Source organism: Lolium rigidum, chromosome 1 (assembly GCF_022539505.1).
Source record: "Lolium rigidum isolate FL_2022 chromosome 1, APGP_CSIRO_Lrig_0.1, whole genome shotgun sequence".
Lineage (NCBI taxonomy): Eukaryota > Viridiplantae > Streptophyta > Magnoliopsida > Poales > Poaceae > Lolium > Lolium rigidum.
In genome coordinates, this window is record NC_061508.1 from 57,045,102 (window position 1) to 57,067,613 (window position 22,512).

The 22,512-nt window shown below is 41.7% G+C and overlaps 1 protein-coding gene and 1 long non-coding RNA gene across 2 annotated transcripts; both read left to right on the top strand.

Moving 5' to 3' along the window:
• Positions 1–310: 310 nt before the first annotated feature.
• Positions 311–13,989, top strand: LOC124685380 (myosin-11-like). Its single transcript, XM_047219722.1, is given in 40 exon segments — positions 311–410; positions 780–908; positions 985–1,128; positions 1,240–1,385; positions 1,465–1,621; positions 1,720–1,778; positions 1,885–2,044; positions 2,162–2,311; positions 2,400–2,460; positions 2,463–2,535; positions 2,621–2,767; positions 2,883–2,984; positions 3,065–3,122; positions 3,226–3,327; positions 3,737–3,774; positions 3,914–4,040; positions 4,127–4,297; positions 4,435–4,566; positions 4,688–4,797; positions 4,914–4,974; positions 5,236–5,413; positions 5,494–5,699; positions 5,849–5,968; positions 8,709–8,807; positions 8,981–9,202; positions 9,355–9,494; positions 9,869–9,980; positions 10,067–10,120; positions 10,217–10,297; positions 10,395–10,565; positions 10,645–10,800; positions 10,903–11,109; positions 11,218–11,361; positions 11,552–11,622; positions 11,720–11,819; positions 12,483–12,539; positions 12,865–12,921; positions 13,018–13,098; positions 13,183–13,265; positions 13,357–13,989. Coding segments are annotated over 40 exon segments (4,593 nt in total). The 5' UTR covers positions 311–407; the 3' UTR covers positions 13,481–13,989.
• A 2,145-nt stretch (positions 13,990–16,134) lies between these two features.
• LOC124673514 lies at positions 16,135–17,060 on the top strand. The gene is made up of 2 exons (XR_006992764.1): positions 16,135–16,525; positions 16,631–17,060. It is a non-coding gene; the product is annotated as an uncharacterized LOC124673514 (long non-coding RNA).
• Positions 17,061–22,512: the final 5,452 nt, after the last annotated feature.

The window sequence follows — 22,512 nt, forward strand, 5'->3', positions numbered from 1 at the left end:
TTTACCCACACTACTAATAGCAGAATGTTCTCGCCGAATTTTGGGGATTCAACTTCAACCCCATGCCGCATGTCCAGTTCCGCCCCTAATGGCGCCCCGCAGAGATCGAGCCGAGGCCAGCCATGGCCGCTCCACGTACTGCTCCCCTCCACCCCACACCGGCTGCCTTCTACACATCCTCTCCTCCCTCTCCACTCCCCCGCTTTTGCACCCACCACCACCTCTTCCTCCCCCGAGGCGCGCGGCGACGACGAGGACGGCGTACGGAGGGGGTCGGACGAGCACCAGCGCGGGCGCGGGCGCGGGCGCGGGGGAGAGGGATATGAGTTCATCTGCCCCGTCGCTAACAGCCTACAACTGACCATCCTCAGGCCCGGCGAAATAATCATCCTCCAAGGGCCGGCGAAATGGTAATTTTGCCTTCTGATTTGCGTCGGCTCTACCGCTTTGAGTAATGCGCAGTGCGGTGCGGCGGTGGCAAACGCGGCATTCCGACAGGGTTCCCGTTGTTCAATTTATTTTATCTGAATCATGGTCGTTGGTTGCAAAATATTTACACAAGGATCCGGTAGAATTGTCTAGCATTGCGTTGGATATTCCAGCTCCCTGATTGGGGCAACCGATTTCGAGTTCAGCCACATCCAATTTTATTTATCCTTCGTCCATGCAGCATGATTGCAATATTTCGGCATTAGTCTAAAAAAATGCAAATGTATTTTCGTCAGAGGCTCCCATAGATGATAGCAAGCATAACTGAGATAAGTTAATTTCTATTTCAGGGGACGAAAGTTAATATTATAGTAGGCTCACATGTATGGGCTGAAGACGCTGACATTGCCTGGGTTGATGGAGAAGTCGTTAAGATCAATGGCGAAGAGGCTGAGATCCAAGCAACCAATGGGAAAAAGGTAAGCTGCGTTGAACAATTCTGCTACTTTTTATAGGAAATACTGCTACTTATACATTTAAGTGTCACACTTTTAGATCATTTCGAATTTGTCGAAATTATATCCCAAAGATATGGAAGCAGCTGCCGGTGGAGTTGATGACATGACCAAGCTCTCCTATCTCCATGAGCCAGGAGTTCTGCAGAATCTGGCGATCAGATATGAACTTAATGAAATCTATGTATGTTTGCTGTGGTCTGTAGATATGCCGCTATGTCAGCCATACTATCTGGGTTTAAAGTTTGAAACTCACTTGATGTTTTGTATGGCTGATATGTCTTCATTTGGGCAGACATACACTGGAAATATTCTCATTGCTGTCAATCCTTTCCAAAGGTTGCCGCATTTATATGACCCACATATGATGCAACAGTATAAGGGGGCACCATTTGGAGAGTTAAGTCCACATGTTTTCGCTGTCGCAGATGTTGCATACAGGTACGTAAACATAACCAAAATCGGTCCAGTGTTTCCACCGAAGATGGGTTGATCTCACTCTTGTTTTAACATGAAATAGGGCTATGATTCATGAAGGAAAGAGCAACTCTATTCTTGTGAGTGGTGAGAGTGGTGCTGGTAAAACAGAAACAACTAAAATGCTTATGAGGTATCTTGCCTATCTGGGTGGCCGTGCTGCAACAGAAGGAAGAACTGTAGAGCAACAAGTTCTTGAAGTAAGACAGACAGTTACTTAGCATGGCAAGACAAATGTATTGTTTAGTTATTTATACTTCAACAATTAAACTTCTATTTTGCATTCTTATATCTGCAGTCAAATCCAGTCCTTGAAGCTTTTGGCAATGCCAAGACTGTCAGAAATAACAATTCTAGGTAGGAGATATTAAAAAAATGTCTCAAGGATTACTTGCATTATTGAGAATCATGGAGGTTTACATATATGTTTTGAATCTCATTATTTTCATGATGCTTGGTGCAGTCGGTTTGGTAAGTTTGTTGAGATCCAATTTGATAAGCAAGGGAGAATCTCAGGTGCTGCTGTCAGAACTTACTTGTTAGAAAGGTCGCGTGTATGCCAAATTTCTGATCCTGAACGCAACTACCACTGCTTTTATCTTCTTTGTGCGGCCCCACAGGAGGTAATGATCTATATTCTCCTTTGGCACTTATGCGCCTTGATGGACACGTCATTGTTCTTTACACTTGTGATCCGGTACCTAATACACATAATCTGCTTTGGTGCGTTGCATATTCAGGAAGTTGAGAAGTACAAATTAGGAAATCCTAAGAATTTTCATTACCTTAATAAATCAAATTGCTACGAGTTGGTTGGGGTTAGCGATGCTCATGAGTATTTGGCTACCAGAAGAGCAATGGATATTGTTGGCATCAGTACTCAGGAACAGGTAGCTCAAACTATTTCCATATGTACTTGGATATGATCAATGGGCAGTTGAGCTGGTTTTTACCGTTTGCACTTAAACTTGTTTCCAGGATGCTATTTTCAGGGTTGTTGCAGCTATCCTTCATATTGGCAACATTGAATTTGCCAAGGGAAAGAAGTTGATTCCTCAGTTTTGAAAGATGACAAATCTAAGTTCCATCTTGACACAGCTGCTGAACTTCTTATGTAACTACCTCTATTTGGTTATCTTTTCTAATTCTGGTATTACTACTGCTTGTTCCAATGACTGTTGACATGTACTTTATGTCAGGTGCGACCCTGGAGCCTTGACAGATGCCCTTTGTAAGCGTGTCATGGTAACACCAGAGGAGGTTATAAAAAGGAGTCTTGATCCTTACAGTGCAACTATCAGCAGGGATGGTCTAGCAAAGACGATATACTCCCGTTTGTTTGATTGGTAAGATAATTCCTTTTGTAGTCCATTATGTAAATATCCTCCATGTACAAATTCTGATGCACTGCAAAACATGAAAATATTAGCTTCATCGTTGCAACCTGTCATTATCTTGCAGGCTTGTTGATAAAATTAATAGTTCTATTGGGCAAGACGCTAACTCCAAATGTCTTATTGGGGTCCTCGACATCTATGGTTTTGAGAGCTTCAAGTCAAACAGGTCATCTTTTCTATAGTCCAGTCTTTTATTTAGAACTCACTAGGTTCTTTTAAAAAATTGACAAATAATATTTTCTGCAGTTTTGAACAATTCTGTATCAATTATACAAATGAGAAATTGCAACAACATTTCAATCAGGTATTACTTGTTCAGAGAAATGGTTCATGTGAACCCCCCCATAGCCATTTGGTAAAACAAAAGGACATCTATTTATGTGAAAGGTGTGTGTGATCTTTTTCAGCATGTTTTCAAGATGGAGCAAGAGGAGTACACCAAAGAACAAATTGATTGGAGCTATATTGAGTTTGTTGATAATCAAGATGTTCTTGACCTTATTGAGAAGGTATGTGCAAAGTTTTATATTAATTCAATTTCATCTAGTGCTTTGGCGGGGAAATCTGAAGTGCTGTAATGGAGCATGTTTACCATTTTCCCTTTTTGTCATCAATCTTGCCAATATGGTCGTGTTACTACAGGATGCAATCAATTACTTTCTCAGTTAGTGCCTACTTGGCCAATGTTAAGCCACACGTTATGAGCCACAAGCTTAAAACAAGGCGAAACATTGATTTAAAATGTATTTATACTTCTTAAGAAAGAACATAGCCAGAGAAGCCCCTATTTCTGCAAACAAATACAGTGCATTCTTTTTCTTGTACTTGCTTTATAACACTAAACATCTTTATCAATCAGTTCTGCAATCGATTCTCACTCATTTCTTGTTGACGCATTACTGAATTTTCACTTTGCAGAAACCTGGTGGTGTTATTGCACTTCTTGATGAGGCATGGTATGTTTACCATATCATTTCTTTGATCGTCCCATTTAATCAATTCTGTTTTACTGTGTGAATGAATGTTTCCGTTAATGATCAGGGAGTAGATTTAAACCATGTTATAATTCTATTCTGTTTACTGTTCTCAATTCAGTATGTTTCCGAAGTCAACACATGAGACCTTTGCCCAGAAGCTGTACCAGACTTTTCAAAAGAATAAACGATTTGTCAAACCCAAGCTATCTCGCACAGATTTTGCTATCTCTCACTATGCTGGAGAGGTTAGGTTTTATTCATCAAATTCAATGGCTCCAGGATATTTTAGAGTTTTAACTAATGTTAAAATACTTATGCTTGTGGTATGCAGGTGATGTATCAGTCTGACCAATTTCTTGACAAAAATAAAGACTATGTTGTGGCAGAGCACCAGGAGTTACTGAGTGCTTCTAGATGCTCCTTTATCTCTGGACTATTTCCTCCTCTGCCAGAGGAAACATCAAAAACCTCAAAGTTCGCTTCCATTGGAGCACGCTTCAAGGTCTCCCTCTTTTGCTTCTGCATTTATTCTTCGGACATTGCTGCCAGTTCTTGTCCACATGTCCCATCCCCATATTGTGTCCAGCATACTATTATGCACCACTAATGTTACTGACCTCTGAATCTTTTTTGTGGCAGCTACAACTTACATCTCTTATGGAAACATTGAACTCTACTGAACCTCATTATATCAGATGCGTTAAACCAAATAATGTGCTGAAACCGGCGATTTTCGAGAATGTCAATGTCATGCAACAGCTGCGTTGTGGTGTAAGTGCCTCTGAATTACCACCTATTGTGCCTCAGACTTAGCTGTAGTCGAATGTAGGCTTTGAGTTAGTCTATGTTACAAAGTTGTTCCAGCAGTAAAGTGCATCCCATCTATCATCAGGGTGTACTCGAGGCAATCAGGATCAGTTGTGCCGGATATCCTACACGTCGCACATTTTATGAGTTTTTGCATCGTTTTGGAATACTTGCACCAGATGCCCTTGAAGGGAAGTAAGTTCTTATTTCAAGTTATGCATATTTGTAGCTTAATATCTCTGACTCATTAGAGTTTTCCAGTGCATCTAAAAGTGATAATCACTAATATTTTTCTTTTCACATCTCATTAGTTGTGAAGAAAAGGTTGCATGCAAGAGGATTCTGGAAAAGAAGGGTCTTTTAGGCTTTCAGGTAACTAGCCTTTTTTTTGTGAATTAGGTGTCACATGGTTTTTTGAAAGTTCGATCTTCTATGAATACCGCCCACGTATTAATGATCTGATAAAGAAAATATTGCCAATAAACTGATGTACTTGCTTAATTTGTAGGCTTGTAGGTCTGAAGTATAAGACTATTGCATGTGGGGTGCTCTTACAGTATTAGCATAGAAAAAATGCAAGATCATGACAAGTTATTTTGTTTCTCTTATCTAACAATTGTTTGCATTTCTCAGATAGGTAAAACAAAAGTTTTTCTGAGAGCCGGCCAGATGGCCGAATTAGATGCTAGAAGAACTGAAGTTCTCAGTGTTGCTGCCAAAATAATTCAAGGGAAAATGCGAACACATATAATGAGGAAGAAGTTTGTTTCTTTGAGGAAGGCATCTGTATGTTTTCAGGCAGTATGGAGAGGTCTGTTTGCTTGTACTTAACTGCAGACCAGGTGATTTTCATTTTACTAATAATGCTCAAACTCATGCTTTGTGTTTCAGGAACATTGGCCTGTAAACTCTATGATCGGATGCGAAAACAATCAGCTTCTGTCAAAATTCAGAAAAATCAACGTAGGCATCAGGCAAGGAGGTCTTACAAACTCCTAAATGCTTCAGTTCTTGTAGTGCAAACGGCATTGCGGGCGATGGCAGCAAGGAATGAGTTCAGATATAAGAAACGATCTAAGGCAGCGGTTACAATTCAGGTGGTACTCAGTTCCCTTTAAATAATATGACAAGTCAACTATGCATCTACTGTTTTTTTGTGTTTGATGTAACCTCAGGAACTCTGCTATGCAGCTCATTACTGGCTCAGCGTATGATATATTTCTAATCTCCTGATTCTCTACTACAGGCCCGTTATAGGTGCCATAGAGCCCAGTCATATCATAAGAAGTTAAAGGGTGCAGCGATTGTTGCACAGTGCAGATGGAGGGGAAGGATTGCAAGGAAAGAACTCAAAAAACTTAAAATGGTATGTTAATTATCACAGTAAATGCACTACTTGTACGTCTCATATGCTAGTCATGATACAACATTGAATGGTCGGTTTATTGTGTCCACCTTGGGCGGGGATTGTAACTTCTACATTTGATTTCTTTGATGGATCGGTCGAGCTCCTATCATCAGTTTTCAATGCTCTTTTTTCGTGAAAAGGAAAAAGCTTTGTGTTTCAATTCATTGATAGAAAAAGAATTTGTAATTTACAAGTCCGAAGAGTGGACCAACACCCACGCCATACAACTCAACCCAAGAAACCTAGTCTAAGGGAGAAGTTGACGTAGCCCTCGTGCTCCCGCATCTGATTGCGTTCCTATGCTTCCAAATCCACCACGCCGTGAGCATAATCAATGACGAGGTTCCTTTGCGCATATGGTGTGGGTTGGATCGTAGTAGCAGGACTTGGAGTACTGGCCATGGGGCGTCCACCGCCAGACAAGCTTGTCTGGCTCATCCGCCAAGTGCACCCCCTGCAACCTGGTCCACAGTTGAACATACTGCCAAAGGGGGTTCACAGCCCCTGAAATGTCTGTGATCCAGCTGCGTTCACAGCTCCAAAATATAAGGCGTATAAGTTTAGTCAGAAGTCAAACCTTACCAAGTTTGACCAAATATTACGGAAAAATATAAACATCTACAATATTGAATAACATATTGTGAAACTATACTTTATGGTCAATCTATTGATATTGATTTAATATTCTAAATGTTCATATTTTTTTGTATAAACTCGGTCAAACTTATAAGATGTTTGGCTTTTGACTAAACTTATATGCCTTATATTTTGGGACAGAGGGAGTACTATCCAATCAAACTTGTCCTATTTTGTTCGTTATACCACATTTTAATTTGAAGTACAGTGTGTAGACTATCTCTCTTCCGAAGAATGAGTTTGAACTTGCTAAATTGCTAAAATTAAATCAAAACTTTGTGTGCTTCCCCCTTCTGTGGGTTGTAACATTTAAAACTTTGTTCTCCTCCTACTTTTCAATGAAATGAAACGCAAAGGCTTTTTGCGTTTTCTCGAAAAAAAAAATCAAAATTAAAAGAATGTTTGTTATAGCACATTTGGTAGTCCCTTTCGCTTGCTGCTGGTCGAACCTGGCAAGTATAGAAAATGTCTCGTGAGAAATAGTTCCACTCAGCCCACCTACTTTAGGATGAAAGCTAGGAGGTCCCTCCCCCTTACATAGTCGACCCATCTTCTTACCAAGGGTATGGTTGTTGACCAAATATGGGTACACATCATGGAATGATGTTTCCTAGCTGCACATCTCAAATTGTGAAGCCCGCTTATTCTTGTTGGGCTCAATCATAAGATCGTGTTATTCAACACAATATGAAGAGTATTGACTCGCTTATAATGCTGGACGTTTAGATGGATTTAAATGAAAGGATCTGTAGAGGTTTAAACAGTTTTCTTTACATAGGGAATTTACTCCGGTTCATTGTTTGGTCAAAAGCAATCAAGGAAGAGAGAAAACACCACAACAGAGGCTAGCCAGCGTGAAATGAATAATAGCCTCCCGCAACCTTAAATTAAGGTTTAAGTAGTTATTACTAGGGATGAAAATGGAGCAGAAAGTTTCCGACGTATCCGCAGAAAAATGGAAACGGAGAGGAAATGCGGAACTGAAACGCAAATTCTTAAGGGGAAAAAAGTGGAAACGGAATGGCATTTTCCAGGCTTCCAGCAGAATTGCCACGCCGAACGGAGTTTACTTTTCCGGCAAATATGATTCTTTCCATTTTAGCGTGGCTGTCATGGCTATGTTTGGCCTAGCCCAGCAGGCCCTTGCCAACCCCTGCGATAGAGGCCCAACCCAACCTATTCTACTACCTAATCTTGACCCTTTGGCATTCTCCCCTAATCTAGTAGGCGCATCTCTGCAGTCTAGGGTTAGGGACACCATACCGCTGCCATGGTGCCCCTGTGCCACCCACCCATCCTTCGCTTTTCTATCTGTGTCCGCGCCGTCTTCAGTCCATATCTGTTTTCGTAGTTGTCTCTGGGGTTTCTGTCTTTTGTTTCCGCCTCCTCAAAGAAACATGAAGACAAATGAGGCGGCACCTAGTTCCACTCCGTTTTCTTCCCTAGTTATTACTCCAACTTGTCAGGTTCTTGTTTTTTCTTCTGTTCTGTGCCACTGTTCCTTTGATATTGAATATATTCCCCTACGGTTTCACGGTCAAAAAAAAATTGAATATATTAATGGGTAATTTTATTTTCTGTTACTTAGGCTTATGATGTACTGATCTTGGTTTTCAGTTCTCTCTTAATAAATGGCATGCAGTTTTTTGTAAAAATAAAAGGACATGCAATTTTTTTATTGCAATTTTTGGAGAAAACAACTCTAGACTAGTATTCAAACTAAACCTAAAGCTGATGCACGAGTACACCAGCTAGGGTGATATTTGCACAGTTGTATGTAAAGTATAAACATTCCTTTTTAGCCCTGAACATTCCATGCCCTAAAATTTAACTGTGTGGCCAAAAATAGTGATTGTCCCATGCATTATCTACCATTACGTTGATAAGATCGAATAAAAACATAGCATCATCAGAGAGTACAAAACCATATGTAATGCATTATTATTATCTTCTTAAGAAAGCAAGAGTATATACTGTTAAGTTCATGAAGTCTGTAATAAGGCAGCACCATCAGGGAGCAAAAATTATCATTTCTAATGTGTTGCTATTATCTTCTCTCCAGGAAGCAAGAGAAACGGGTGCGCTTAAGCAAGCAAAGGATAAACTTGAAAAAACTGTGGAAGAGCTTACATGGCGCGTGCAGTTAGAGAAGAGAATGAGGGTACAAATGTTGGACCTATTGTGCTGTTTATATATCTTATGCTTCATAAAAATTTCTAAGGAGTAAAATGTGTTACATCAAGGATTTATTTTCCATATTTTTTTATGTTGCATCACTGAAGTACTTTTGATATGTGTATTTCTACCATTTCACTCAAATCCACATTCATACAGACAGATTTGGAGGAAGCAAAAACCCAGGAGTTGTCAAAACTGCAGAGCTCCATGGATGCCCTGCAAGCTAAACTGGATGAGACAAACGCAGTGCTTGCAAAGGAACGTGAAGCTGCTAAAAAAGCTATTGAGGAAGCACCTCCTGTAGTAAAGGAAACTGAGGTTCTAGTCCAAGACACTGAAAAAGTTGCTTCCTTGGAAACAGAGGTAGATGAACTTAAGGTACGCAATCTACTAGACAAACAATATTGCTATGATCAGAATTTCATGGACAATAATTTTGCAAAAAGATAAACTATCAGATAACTCAACTCTTTCATATTATGGTTGAAAACTTCCACTAATTTTGTGATGCACAACCTCATTGCCTGTAGACCTCACTTCAATCAGAAAAACAAAGAGCAGACCAATTAGAAAAGAAACACTCTGAAGAAGCACAAGCAAATGAAGAAAAGCAAAAGAAGCTAGAAGAGACAGAAGTAAAAATACGTCAATTTCAGGACTATCTGAGAAGGTTAATCTTTTCACACGTTTCTTGTTTTATCCCTGATATTCCCGTTTTTTTTTCTAGTTGTGCATGATGCATGTGTAAATTTTCCGTTTGATTTCAGTTTTCACACTGCAACTATGTAGTAAACACATTCTATTCATATGCTCTATCAACTCTCCACACATGTCTTGAAATTTTTCTAAAAAGCGCATCTGAGTCATTTAATGTTTTTTGGAGTTTGATAAAAATTGAATAGAAACATGCATGCTGCCATTTTTTTTTTACCTATAGTGAACTTCCAAATTATGGTCATTTTGATATCTGAATGCAGTGTCACCATGTTATGCAACATTGAATCTTCATCTTATAGTGCTTGTGATGTGCATATTATCCTTTAGGCTAGAGGAGAAGCTATCAAATGTTGAGTCTGAAAATAAAGTCCTTCGTCAGCAAGCTGTTTCAATGGCTCCAAGCAAAATTTTGTCAGGACGTTCCAAGTCGAATTTACAGGTGAACCAGTTTGTGCAGTTATGCTTTACCCTTTGGCCCATCTTGGAAAATGCTTTGATAATTTACAATGATTGTTTATTTCACAGAGGAATACTGAAAGTGGCCATGTATCAGTCAGCGATTCGAAAATAACTCCTGTGGTACGCACACTAGATATTTGGTTAGCACATATATACTTCAGTTCCCGGACAATCATCAAAATGACATCCATCTTTTTGTATCATTTGGTGTTTCAGGACTCCACTATCGTGGCCTCGCCTAAAAAGGAATATGACATCGATGATAAGCCACAGAAATCTCTAAATGAAAAGCAGCAGGTGTAGTCTGCTATCTAACTCATGTTATTTAGGACCACTGTATAGGTACTTCAGATCTATGTGGTTCTATGAAACTGATATTTCAGTCTCTTGGCAGGAGAATCAAGATCTTCTAATTAGGTGCATAGCACAGCATTTGGGCTTTGCTGGGAATCGGCCAGTTGCTGCTTGTATTATATACAAGTGCCTTCTTCATTGGAGATCATTTGAAGTAGAGCGGACAAGTGTTTTTGATCGCATTATTCAGACCATTGGACATGCAATCGAGGTTCTAACCTTGAAATTCAAATTTATTACATTATTATTATCTACCCTGATGCTGAAATAACCTTTTCTTTGTTCTATAGACACAGGACAATAACGAAGTTTTAGCATATTGGCTCTCAAATGCTTCAACACTGTTACTTTTGCTTCAACGGACGCTGAAAGCTAGTGGATCAACAGGAATGGCTCCACAGCGTCGACGATCGTCTTCTGCTACTCTTTTTGGAAGGATGACCCAGGTACACAATTTCCAGAGCTTCAGAGGAATCCCGCAAGGTCTACAATTAATATAAGTTCATATTAGCTACTGAGTGATTCCATTATTCATTTTTTATTTCCAGAGCTTCAGAGGGACACCACAAGGTGTAAATCTTGCTCTAATAAATGGAAGCATGGTTAGTGGAGTAGAGACACTGAGACAAGTCGAAGCGAAGTATCCTGCTTTACTGTTTAAACAGCAACTTACGGCATACGTCGAGAAGATATACGGAATGATCCGGGATAATTTGAAGAAAGAGATTTCTCCTTTGCTCGGACTGTGCATTCAGGTGCCTATGCTTTCTAAGTTCACAGAATGATAGTTTGTGGAATATAAATGTGTGTAGATTATATATCTCTAATTGGCGTCATATTTGCAATCTTCACCATTAATTCAGGCCCCAAGAACATCAAGAGCAAGCTTGATGAAAGGATCTTCTCGTTCAAACACAAATACAGCCGCACAACAAGCTTTGATTGCTCACTGGCAAGGGATTGTGAAAAGCCTTGGGAATTTCTTGAACATACTTAAAGTGAACAATGTTAGTCTGTTGAACCACACTTTCATTTTGTTCATGCAATAATTATGTCATTTTCTTCAGCAGTTGTAACTTGTAACCTGTAATACCACCACACGTCACTACATATGTGTATAGTTATGAAACATGGTTGTATTCTAAAAAAAAAGGTTGCTTTATCTAACAAAATCATGCTTATCTTTGTCACCTCCAGGTTCCTCCATTCTTGGTGCGGAAAGTATTCACTCAGATATTCTCATTCATCAACGTACAACTATTTAACAGGTAATATATATCCATGTATAGATAAATCAGCTATTTAATTGCCAGCGAACACCAAAAATGCTTGACGGAGCTTCATTTGATTATTATCAATGTTCAGTCTTCTATTGAGAAGGGAGTGCTGCTCATTCAGTAACGGCGAGTATGTAAAAGCAGGATTAGCTGAACTTGAACACTGGTGCTATAGAGCTACCGATGAGGTAACAGAGCTATTTTTTGTCACATATCTTACAGTTCAGATATATAAAGGGCAGTACACCTATATTAGCAATCTATTTTTTCTTGAAGGGGCTTTAGTAGCATTCTCCTTTGATGTTTAGCTCCTACAGTACCGGAAATTCACTTTTGAACTAGGGAGCATATGCTCCTGCTACCTAGAAAAGCATCTTCAAATATCAAAAAAAAAATCTGAACAAAAATTTGGCGCGTATATGTTGACATTATATGTGTGCATGCCAAGTTTCACGGAAAACTTGCAGTATCATCTGTAAAAAAGATAAAGAAATGTATCGTGCAAAGCTTTTTTTAAGCACCAAATTTTGTCTTTTTTGCACACGGCAAAAAAATGTTGGTTTTCCACGAAACGACTTTATGAGCACATAAAATGTCGACATGTATGTGTCAGTTTTTCGTTTGATTTTTTTGACATTTTAAACGTCTCGTGCCAGTGCATTTGTTCTAGACAATATTGGCTGTGCCAACATCCTGTCGTTGACAGTGATCAACTGAAAAAGGAAGTACACATAAGATTTGATTTTGTCTTTTTCATTAACCAAAAAGTTTCTAAATTGCTTAAGGTTAACCTTTATGCATGGCCGTGTGCGTTAAATATTGATTTCTCATCAAGTGATTTCTGCTTGCAGTATGCAGGTTCGGCCTGGGATGAGCTTAAACATATTCGACAAGCTATAGGTTTCCTGGTATTATTATTTCCATTTTATTTTGAAAATTACTTTCACATAATTTGTTTATTAGATCCGTCTCTAGGTTATCACTGAACTATACACTGAAATATGAGACAGTGATTGCAACTTGACTCTGGAGTTTATCTAAAACATATTTTTAATTATTATTTCCTTTAGAATTCTGTCTATTGAAAAACATTCACAAGTCCGAGTTTTCACTCTGAGGACATACTGCTTATATCAACACTTGTGATATAAAGAAATTATTTAAAGTTCAGATTTCAATATTGCACATGGACAAGTTAAATGCACAGGTCTCTCACATATATTATTTTTCTAGGTGATCCATCAAAAACCAAAGAAAACGTTGGATGAAATAAGTCATGACCTCTGTCCAGTAAGTTGGGAATAGACAAAGTTTTCCATTATATCCCTTTATTGAAAAGTTCGATTTCCTTGAAACTTTATAACAATGCAAAAACACCTTGATCAGGTACTTAGCATACAACAGCTATATAGGATCAGTACTATGTACTGGGATGACAAGTATGGAACACATAGCGTCTCGCCAGAGGTACGTTTTATACAGTATTCCATTCCTGCATAACGTTTTATTTAACCTGATAAGAAGTGCTCACATATATGATCTCTATATTAGGTTATATCAAATATGAGAGTACTAATGACAGAGGACTCCAACAATCCTGTAAGCAATTCATTTCTGCTGGACGATGACTCGAGGTTGTTATCCCTGTTCTCCTATCAATCGCATATACTGTCAGAAAAAAATCTCAAGTGCTTCCTAATTAACCATCCACATTTTGAAATGCAGCATACCGTTCTCCGTTGATGACATATCCAAATCAATGCAGCAGATTGATATCTCTGATATTGAACCACCCCCACTCATTCGGGAGAACTCTGGCTTTGTATTCTTATTGCCACCCCCTGAATAAAGTGTGTGGTGGACTGGACAAAACTTAGGCATGGAATGCACCCCGGGCAGATAATTGGGCAGTCTATGCAGAATTGCAGATTGAGTATTTTCCCTCAGTGGCCAATGAAATGCAGCGCACAGCTTCCTTGACTGTACTTTGGTGTTTTGCTGTGGTAGGAACTAGGCTTATGTGCATTTGCCTGGGCTCACCTCAAAAGTAGTTTCGCCTCAGTGCTACGGTTTTTTTTTGTTGCTCTATTCATTTTCTTTCCTTTACCCCTCTTAAGCTCAGATGGTACCACTAGTTTAATTCAGCTAGACAGAAAGTTTTAGCAGAATCAGCTAAGATTCATTCATTGTGTAGACATTTGTATAGTTTTAGAGTACTTTTGAGGTGAGTTTGCAAGAGCAATGTAATAGGAGACATATTACCTTGCTATTCAGCCATATGGATTTTGTGGCCACCTTCGTACTGATTCTGTGTATACCAAATACAATATTGATCTGCAGCTAACCATATGAACTTGTGAGCTCGGTCTAGTTAACTATTCCTTTTCAGATTGGTTCGCCGTTGTTGCCTTTCTATTGACACTTTTCATCCAGTTTCATTATGGCAACTGGAGCTTTTCGCCATTGATCTGCAGTTTTAATTGCATCGCCGAATTTCACACGAATGGGAGCATTTCCTTGCAAACTCATATGTAAATATCTAGCAGCTACAAGAATAAACTGGGGTCAGAAGTCTGTTGTTTTTGTAGATCCAAATTCTGGACTGTTAGGGTACCCTCCGACCCTCTCTAGTTCAATCAAATGAACTAATTACCAGGACATGGTAGAAATTGCCGGTCCTGAGCATTGACGATAGCTTCCATGGTGCATGCGCTGCATGCCACAGGTAAGGGGATTCTTATCCACCCAACAAAAATATAAATATAGCCGAGTTAAAGGCTCTCGACTGGCCACGATTTACAGGACCACAATGTATCCGTGACAACCATAGTGAGTATGACATCACACTCCAATAATGAATCTCGTGCTTCCCGAATTTATTTATTTTTTAAGATGATGATTAATGACTTGATTTTTTTCTGTGAGCCTAATGCGAAAATTGGGAGAGCTCACAACCACTTACACTTATGAGTTAGGCACATATATATGCACATGTCTGTAAATTGTCCGGTTGCTCCGCACTTTTCCATCCTGTTACGGAGTGACTTTTGATTTTATCAAAGTACTCTTTCGGTGTTAGTGATTGACATGATCTTATGGTCTAAAAATATAGCTACTTTGTAGGTGTTTGATATAGCAATGTAAAATTAATGACTTGATCGTATTGCTATATATACCTACTTGGGTGTGTGTTCATCACAACATTCTTCTAATGACGTGACTCCGTAATTAACAATATCCAATATTCATGATTAGAAAACCTTGATCATCGGTTAACCAACGAGCTAGTTAAAAGAGAGGCTTTACTAGAAACTCTTGCTTGTGTATTAAACACACAAGTATTCACGTTTCCGGTTAATACAATCTAATAAACATGGAATAAGATAATAACTATTTTATTATTGCCTCTCGGGCATATTCCCTTCAGGTTGGCGGAGGCCGGGTGGCACCTAGGGAGACAGCTGGCGATAGGGAGACCCCAGTTGCTACGGATTTAGAGCCCTTGGTGGGACGCGGTGGCCGACGGGCTCCGATTGCCCCTCCCTCCCTTGTGGCATTCTTCTTTGTCATGGCGGTGCTATATATGGTTTGCTCCGGTGGGAGATGGCGACATAGTCAGCTTGGTAGTGGTTAGTGGTGGCCTCCTCTTATGCCGGAGGTGGTCTGCCGTTTGGTCCCTATTCTAGCCCCGGCGGAGAGCTGGGGTGGAGTAGCTGCCGGTGAAAACCGTGCTTCGACTCAGGTCATGGCAAACAATGGCAGTGTGCGCACACCGTTCACCATGTTGAGGGCACCGTCTTTGCGGTCTGCTTCCACTCCACTTGAGCCGCTTCCGGGAAACCCTGGATCCGGGTATCATGGCTCGGACAATGGCGGCGCTATTGGCGTCGCTCTCCCTCTTAAGGTCATTGTCTTTGGGAGCAACAGCCGTATGGAGGAACTAGAGGTTGGAGGAGATATCAAGTCATGCCTGGCTGACAGGTACTACGTTGAGTCATGCATGACGATAGATCTTTCCATGGTGGAGTCGACAACAAGACTAGCAAGGGCTATCTCTACCCTGAAGATGGACCAACAGTTCGATGGTAGTGACGGCTTCTGAAGCGAGGACAAAGGTGCTCGCCAAGGGTCAGCTAAACTGCTTTTGAGCTCCTGTTCTCGCCATAGGGTGAATCAGGGTTTTCACCGGTTTTTATGGTGGAGCGTTGGTTTCTGTTTTTAGGGCAGAGGCCGGACAACTTACTATGAAGCAAGGGAGGGGCCGACCTGGAAATACCGAACGGAACCCGTCTCCGCGCGAGGATGATATCGCGCCCGTCCACTACTTGGAGATTAGCAATGTATTACCTCCTAAGTTGTATTCCGTGATTGTCCAGCGATTTAGGTGTTGTGTATTCGGTGTATTCCTTCAACGCGGAGAGCAATAACTCTGTGCATGTCCTTGCGCGACTTTAACTCTAGCAAGCGCTCACCTGTACAGAGTACCAACTAGGACCAGTCCTCATCTCACCCTCCGCCATCATCTCATCCATGCCCCAGCCGTCCCCCGCCCAGCTACTCCTCCGGCCGCCATGATATTCCGCCCAACCTCCACCGGCTGATGTGCTCCTCCGTCCAACCTCCAAGCGAGCTCCTCTAGCCGCCATGCTCCTGCCTCCTGCACCCAAGCTCCATGGCAGCGAGCTCCACCGGTCACGCGCCAGCGCAAAGGTAGCGAGCTCCTCTGGCCGCCACCATGCTCCATGGCAGCTAGTTCCCCTGCCCGAGCAACAAGGTTGCGAGCTTCCCCAGCCAAGAAAACAAGTGTCGTGATAAGTGCGAGTCATTGATGAAATCTGTCGGAGCAGATCTTGGCTGGCTTCTAGTAGAAGGCTTCGAGTAGCAATCCCAGAAGGTTGGTTCTGGCTGTACAGGTGTATGTGGTGCAAGGTTGCAAGCATTTCCTTCAAGTTTTCCGGTCATAAAATCCTTATCGCTCATATTGCCTTTGCTTTTGCAGATGGGAGGTTGCAATTTCTGAAGTGGGAGAACCAGACAAGATCTCGCTGGGAGAGCAGCACCACCACCGCGCGTGCTCGTGGCGCATTACAGAATGGCCCTGGCTCCCAAGAGTTCCAGCAGCCATTTCTTCCACTGGTGTCGCCGTCCTCCATTGACTCGACGTCGGGTGAGACACACCGTCCAGTCGAGAATCGGAGGAGACGACGCAGCGCGTCCGCAGCGTTCGGCTCTCCTTCTGCGAAAAGCTCCTGGAGCGATTAGCTAGCGACGTTCATGGACACGCTGTGCCCATCAGCAGGTTCGTCAGGTTCACTGCTTCACATGTCAAGTGGATGAGGCAGTATTGAACATTTTTGTAAGTAAAGTCGCTGCATCTTTTCTCTCCGTCATTGCCTGTGGTAAAATGAACGTGTAATTATTTCTTTCAATCCAAATGGTTCAGCAGTGAAAACATGTACTACATGTAGGAGTATTTTATTTGGCTCATGACATTGTCCAGAACTCGATGACTAATTGATGAACGAAGTGTGTTTTTAAGATTCGAAAGAGGATCAGTTAATATGCACGAATCCGTTAAACTCCAAAACAGAATCATCATTTGATTCAACTTACCAATTTTATATGCAACATTTCTGTATTTGCACCACTGGTAAAAAATGTGATTAAAACTTTGTGTTGCAAAATTGATCATTTTGATTATCCCCACCACTGATTAAGTGTGACAATGCTAACAAATCTTTCTATATATTAAAAAATATGTAAACTTATTGTTAAAAATGAATACCGTTGGTAAAAAGTTTTCAGTTTGGATAAGTACAAGATCATTTTTGGCTATCTATAAATTTAGTACAAAATGTTCAACTTGGATTAGTACAAAGTCTCACTTTGACTACCTAAACCACTAATAAAAAATGTACCCTTTTTTCTATCTGCACAACTGATACAAAAACTGTGTGTAAAAACTTGGTTTTAAAATTTGATCATTTAGACTACCTCCATCGTTGATCAGTACAAAATCAAACTTTATACTATCTGCACCATTATTACAAAATGTTCAAATGTAATTATTATTTTATTTATTTTGTAGATAACCTTTTTGCATAAAACATTGTTTTAATATTGATTATTTTGACGATCTCTACTGTTGATTATTTCTGACAGCAGCTAGTGGATCTTTCCATATAGTATTAAAATTACTGTTACAATAAGGAACCATTAGTACAAATTATCATGCTGCTAAGTGCTAACTATATGTGTTTGTAAGAAATTGCACGCAAAGCAACTGCATTTTAAATTAAATGATACTACCTAGCTTAATCTCTCAGAACATATGAGCTGTGTACATAGAATGCTTGCACGCTATGATAGAACCGCAGTGCTCACCTGAAACACGTTGCAAGGCCAACTATGGCGGGGGAGTTGGTGATCAGCCTTAGGGGAAGATCTACAGTGCTTCAGAGTGCGGTGTTGTGCTAGCAGTGCAGAGGGGCCACTGGAGATCAGGGCCGGTGTACATGGGGCGCACATTAAAGTTGTATGGTACTCTAGCATCTGCTTCCCTATCCTGCACCATGCACATAAATCGTGATAAGAGCATCTCCAGTCGCGTCCCCCAAACCGCGCCGGATCGAGCGTTTGGGGGACGTGTTTCGTTCGTGCCGCGTTTGGGGGACGTCGCTCCCCAGCCGCGTCCCCCAAACGCCGTCCCCAAATATTTAAAATAATTTCTGGCATTTTTATTTCAATTTCCACAAACTAATACATAATTTGGAACGTGGTTTACACGAAAACACAGTTTGGAACATGGTTTTCCACAAACTAATACATAGTTTGAACCATGGTGGACACAAATATAAAATATTGCAAAGAAACTAAACCTAACTAGGCCGTGCATCGAAGGTTTCGTGTGTTCGCTGCTAAGAAAGAACACTCGAGGGCACACCCGATCACCTAAACCTGGAAAATCCAGCGGGAGGATGGTGCCCTTGTTGGTTCTACCGATGAGGCGAACAGGCGAAACCTCCGTGCACGTATTCGCTGCGAAGAAACAACACTCATTCGGCCGTCCTCCTCGTCGGTGCGTCGTCGTCGTCCCTGTCGACGTGGTAGTCCCGGAGGCGGCGCCTCTCGTCGAAGACCTTGACGCCCATGTCCCCGTTGCCGAAGTAGGAGAACACGAGGATGAAGCCGGCTCGAGGCCGTGGTGGCGCGCGAACTTCTCCCGGCCGATGTTGAGGTACATCTTGCCGCGCGCGTCGTAGATCGCCTTGACGATCCACCGCGCAGCCGCACGAATGCTCCCGCGGATGCATCGTGCGCGGGCGTACGCCGCCGACGTACTCGGCGAAGGAGTCCGGCAGCCTCTCGGATGCCGCGCGGGTCGCCCTTGAGGACGTGGACGAACTCGAACAGGACGTCCGGCTCCACGTCCATCTCCGACGATGAAGACGACGGCGTGGGAGGCGACGGCGAGCGTTCGAGCCGTGCCGCGGCCACGACCACGACCACGGCCGCGAGGTCGGCCTCCGCCTCTACCGGACATAGCGTCGAGTCTTGTTGAGAGATGGTGGCGGCTAGGGTTTGGGAGAGAGGCGCTAGGGTTTGTGTGTGAGAGGGACGATGAGAGGCGCCCTTTTATAGGCCGGAGGAGGCGGAGGAGCGGTGGCGCTCATTAACGCCGGCACGCAGAGCTAGGCGCGACGGGACGCGTCGCCGCGCCCTCTGCGGGAAGCTGCACCGTCGTCGCGCGCCAATAACTTCCGTCGCGAGGTAGGCGACGGTTAGGTTTAAATTAATTGTGCCGGCCGACGGGTCGGCCCCGCCACTCCCGCCTCGCTTTTCGTTGTGTCCGGCGTCCCCGGTGCGTCCCGCGTGGGACGGGGACGGGCTCGGGGCGCCGGACACCATATAGGGGCGCGCCGGACAAAAAAGGGCTTTGGGGGACGCGGCTGGAACGCTTTTTTTGTCCGGCGCGCCCCAAATCGCTTTGGGGGACGGTTTGGAGGACGCGACTGGAGATGCTCTAAATGCTCATCCACTTGCATACGCGCCTCCTCGTGTATAAAGTTGTGTATCAAACAAACGAAAAAGAGAGCAAAACACGTATTGACCAAGCGCTATATTAGATCCTAATCACGCGGCACCAATTGACGACCGTGATATCAACCTCGCGCGTAGCCGGGTCCCAAACGTCAGGGTCGGGGGCCGACCCAGCTATGGAAACTGCTATACGCCGACCTGGTCGGCTTGTGCGGGCCGCCGCACACCCGAGCGACCAGGTCGGGTAGGCTGGGCCTCGGCACATTAGCTTCAGGTACGTTTTTTTCGTTTTTTCTTCTTTTTTCTGTTACTAATATTTTCTTTTTCATAATCTAACATTTTTTATAAAAATAAAAATTTGAGATTTTTTTGAAATATGAACAGTTTTAAAACTTGAACAATTTTTAGATCTGAACAGTTTTAAAATTTGAACGAACTAGAAAATACCCCGCGCTTTGCGGCGGGAATTTTGAGATAAATAATCTTATAAAAAATATATGGAAAAATAAGCAAACAGGAGACACAACAGTCAACAGAAGTGGAAAACGAAAATTAGCTTACTATGGTAAGCTCAGAATGACAAATCTATCACTTACAAAATGGCATGCCCTTGAACCTCATTCGGTCGAAAGAACTCCCTTGTGAAAGGACCTCAGATCACATCCCCATATGGGTGGCCAATATTCGGTGTCATCGGCTCCAACATATAGCTGTAGATCCACTATTTAGGATTGAAATACAATTACTTAAGTAGCCGACAACCGAATATTGTTTACGAATCCGTCAAAGGAATTAAGAGGTGATACATACATAATATGTAGAAAATATTTTATATTTGCTATATTAACTCTATTAGATGGTTAACCAGGCTTAAAATGATAACTGCTCAATTGAAATAGAAGGTTTAGCACACATACATAGACCATGGGAATGACTACATATTATTTCCAAATAAAGAACTCAGTCCATGAAGCTCAAGAAGAAATAGTTACAACAGTTTTCCTTAATTCAAATCTGGAGAGGAACATTATATATAAGAAAAATCAAACCTAAAAAGAGGAAATATTATACCTGAGGATTGCCTAACTGGTCCATGTTAACTTCTACCTGGAGATTTCCGCAAGATAAAATCCACCTGAGTCTTTGCCTAACTGAATTTGAATCTTAATCATCAACTCAAGCCCTATATGCCCAAAATATATTCTAAACATATGAATTATATTATCCTTATCTCGCTATCTCCAGTTCGTTCTAATGTTGCAACCAATATTATAAAGCTGCAAGAAATATTGGAGGACGCTAGTTTTATACATGAAACAAACAATAATACAGTTATGAGTGCATTCACCTGAAATCATCATATTCCTACTTACAGATGGCTCCTGGCATGGCAAACTTGTGTCCCTCGTTGGTTAGAGATGGCAGATCACCAGAAAGTAAATAGCAGCGGATCGAACAAATAGAGACTTTGTTGCTCCTTGGTCATTGCTTGGACCTGAGAGAAACAAACAGAGCAAAGGACGAGTGAATGTGCTATGCCGTAGTTGCACCTTGAGCAGTCCAAATCGGCAGCAGAAAATTAGATATCTCAATTGAGTAGGCGAGCACGACAGCCACTCCTAGCGAGCCAGATCCTCAACTTGCTGTTTTTGGTGGAAGCATGGAATGACAGTGGTTTATAGGAAGAAGAGGAAGAGGATATGACGCAGAGGAGACTAAATATTGGTGGAGAAGGGGAGAAGGAAGTGGAGGGCCAGACGTGGTGCAGGCGTTACCGGCAGCTACTCTAATTTCGGGCAGCGCGTGGGGATGGGAAGAGGAAGAGATGGGTCAATACATATTAGTTTTTTTTCAAAAAAGTGACGTGGCAATCTAAGTGGGCCCTGCTGAGGTGGATAGGTTGCATGTTGAGAGAAATAGGTTAGTGGGGATGAACTATTTAGTTATATAGGATTTTTAAAATCTGAATAATTCAAAAAATCATAATTTGCATAGTTTTTAAAGTTGTATATTTTTATTGAACAAACCAAATTTTAAATTTGAACATTTTTAGATATGAACAATTTTCAAATTTGAACAATTTTTAGATATGAATAATTTTCAAATTTGAACAATTTTTCGATATGAACAATTTTCAAATTTAAACAATTTTTAGATATGAACAAATTTTCAAATTTGAACAAATTTTCAGATTTGAAAAATTTTAATTTTTTAAAAATTACAAAATTTCAAATTGTTATTTTTTATCATTTGTTTGAATTTTAACGTTTTTAAATTCTACAAGAAAAAACAGAAAAGAAAAAGAAACAGAAATAAAAAAACAGAACAGAAAAATGACTAAAAAAGAAACGGCCAACTGGCCCAACACCCGACCTAGGCCGGCCCGTACCGCACGCGGGGGTGTGCGGCGCGCGGTACACGCCGACCTGGTCGGTGTATAGGAAATCCCCCCAGCTATTGCTCGGCGTGTACGTAACTACGGAGTACGTATGAACAATTTGGGTCTCGTCGGGCCTCAGCTACTATCTCCGGACATAGGTCACGGAAAAGCCAGGCCATTACAAAACGAAGCCCGGCCCATTGGTGCTTCCAGCTTTTCCCACTATATACCCCTGACCAAACCCTAGCTTCTCCCGTTCTCACTCTTCAGCCGGAAATCGCCCGCAATCGTTCTATCCTCCAACGATTCCCCACATCCCAAATCACGCCCCTAGATCCAGATCCGGGGATGACATAGGCACGATGAACTCAGTGGGATCTCTGGAGCTAATCCCAGTTCGTTCTGCATGCTCTTCTTTTTTTCTTTTTTTTGCATCTTGCGTCGTTTACTTCTCCTTTTCC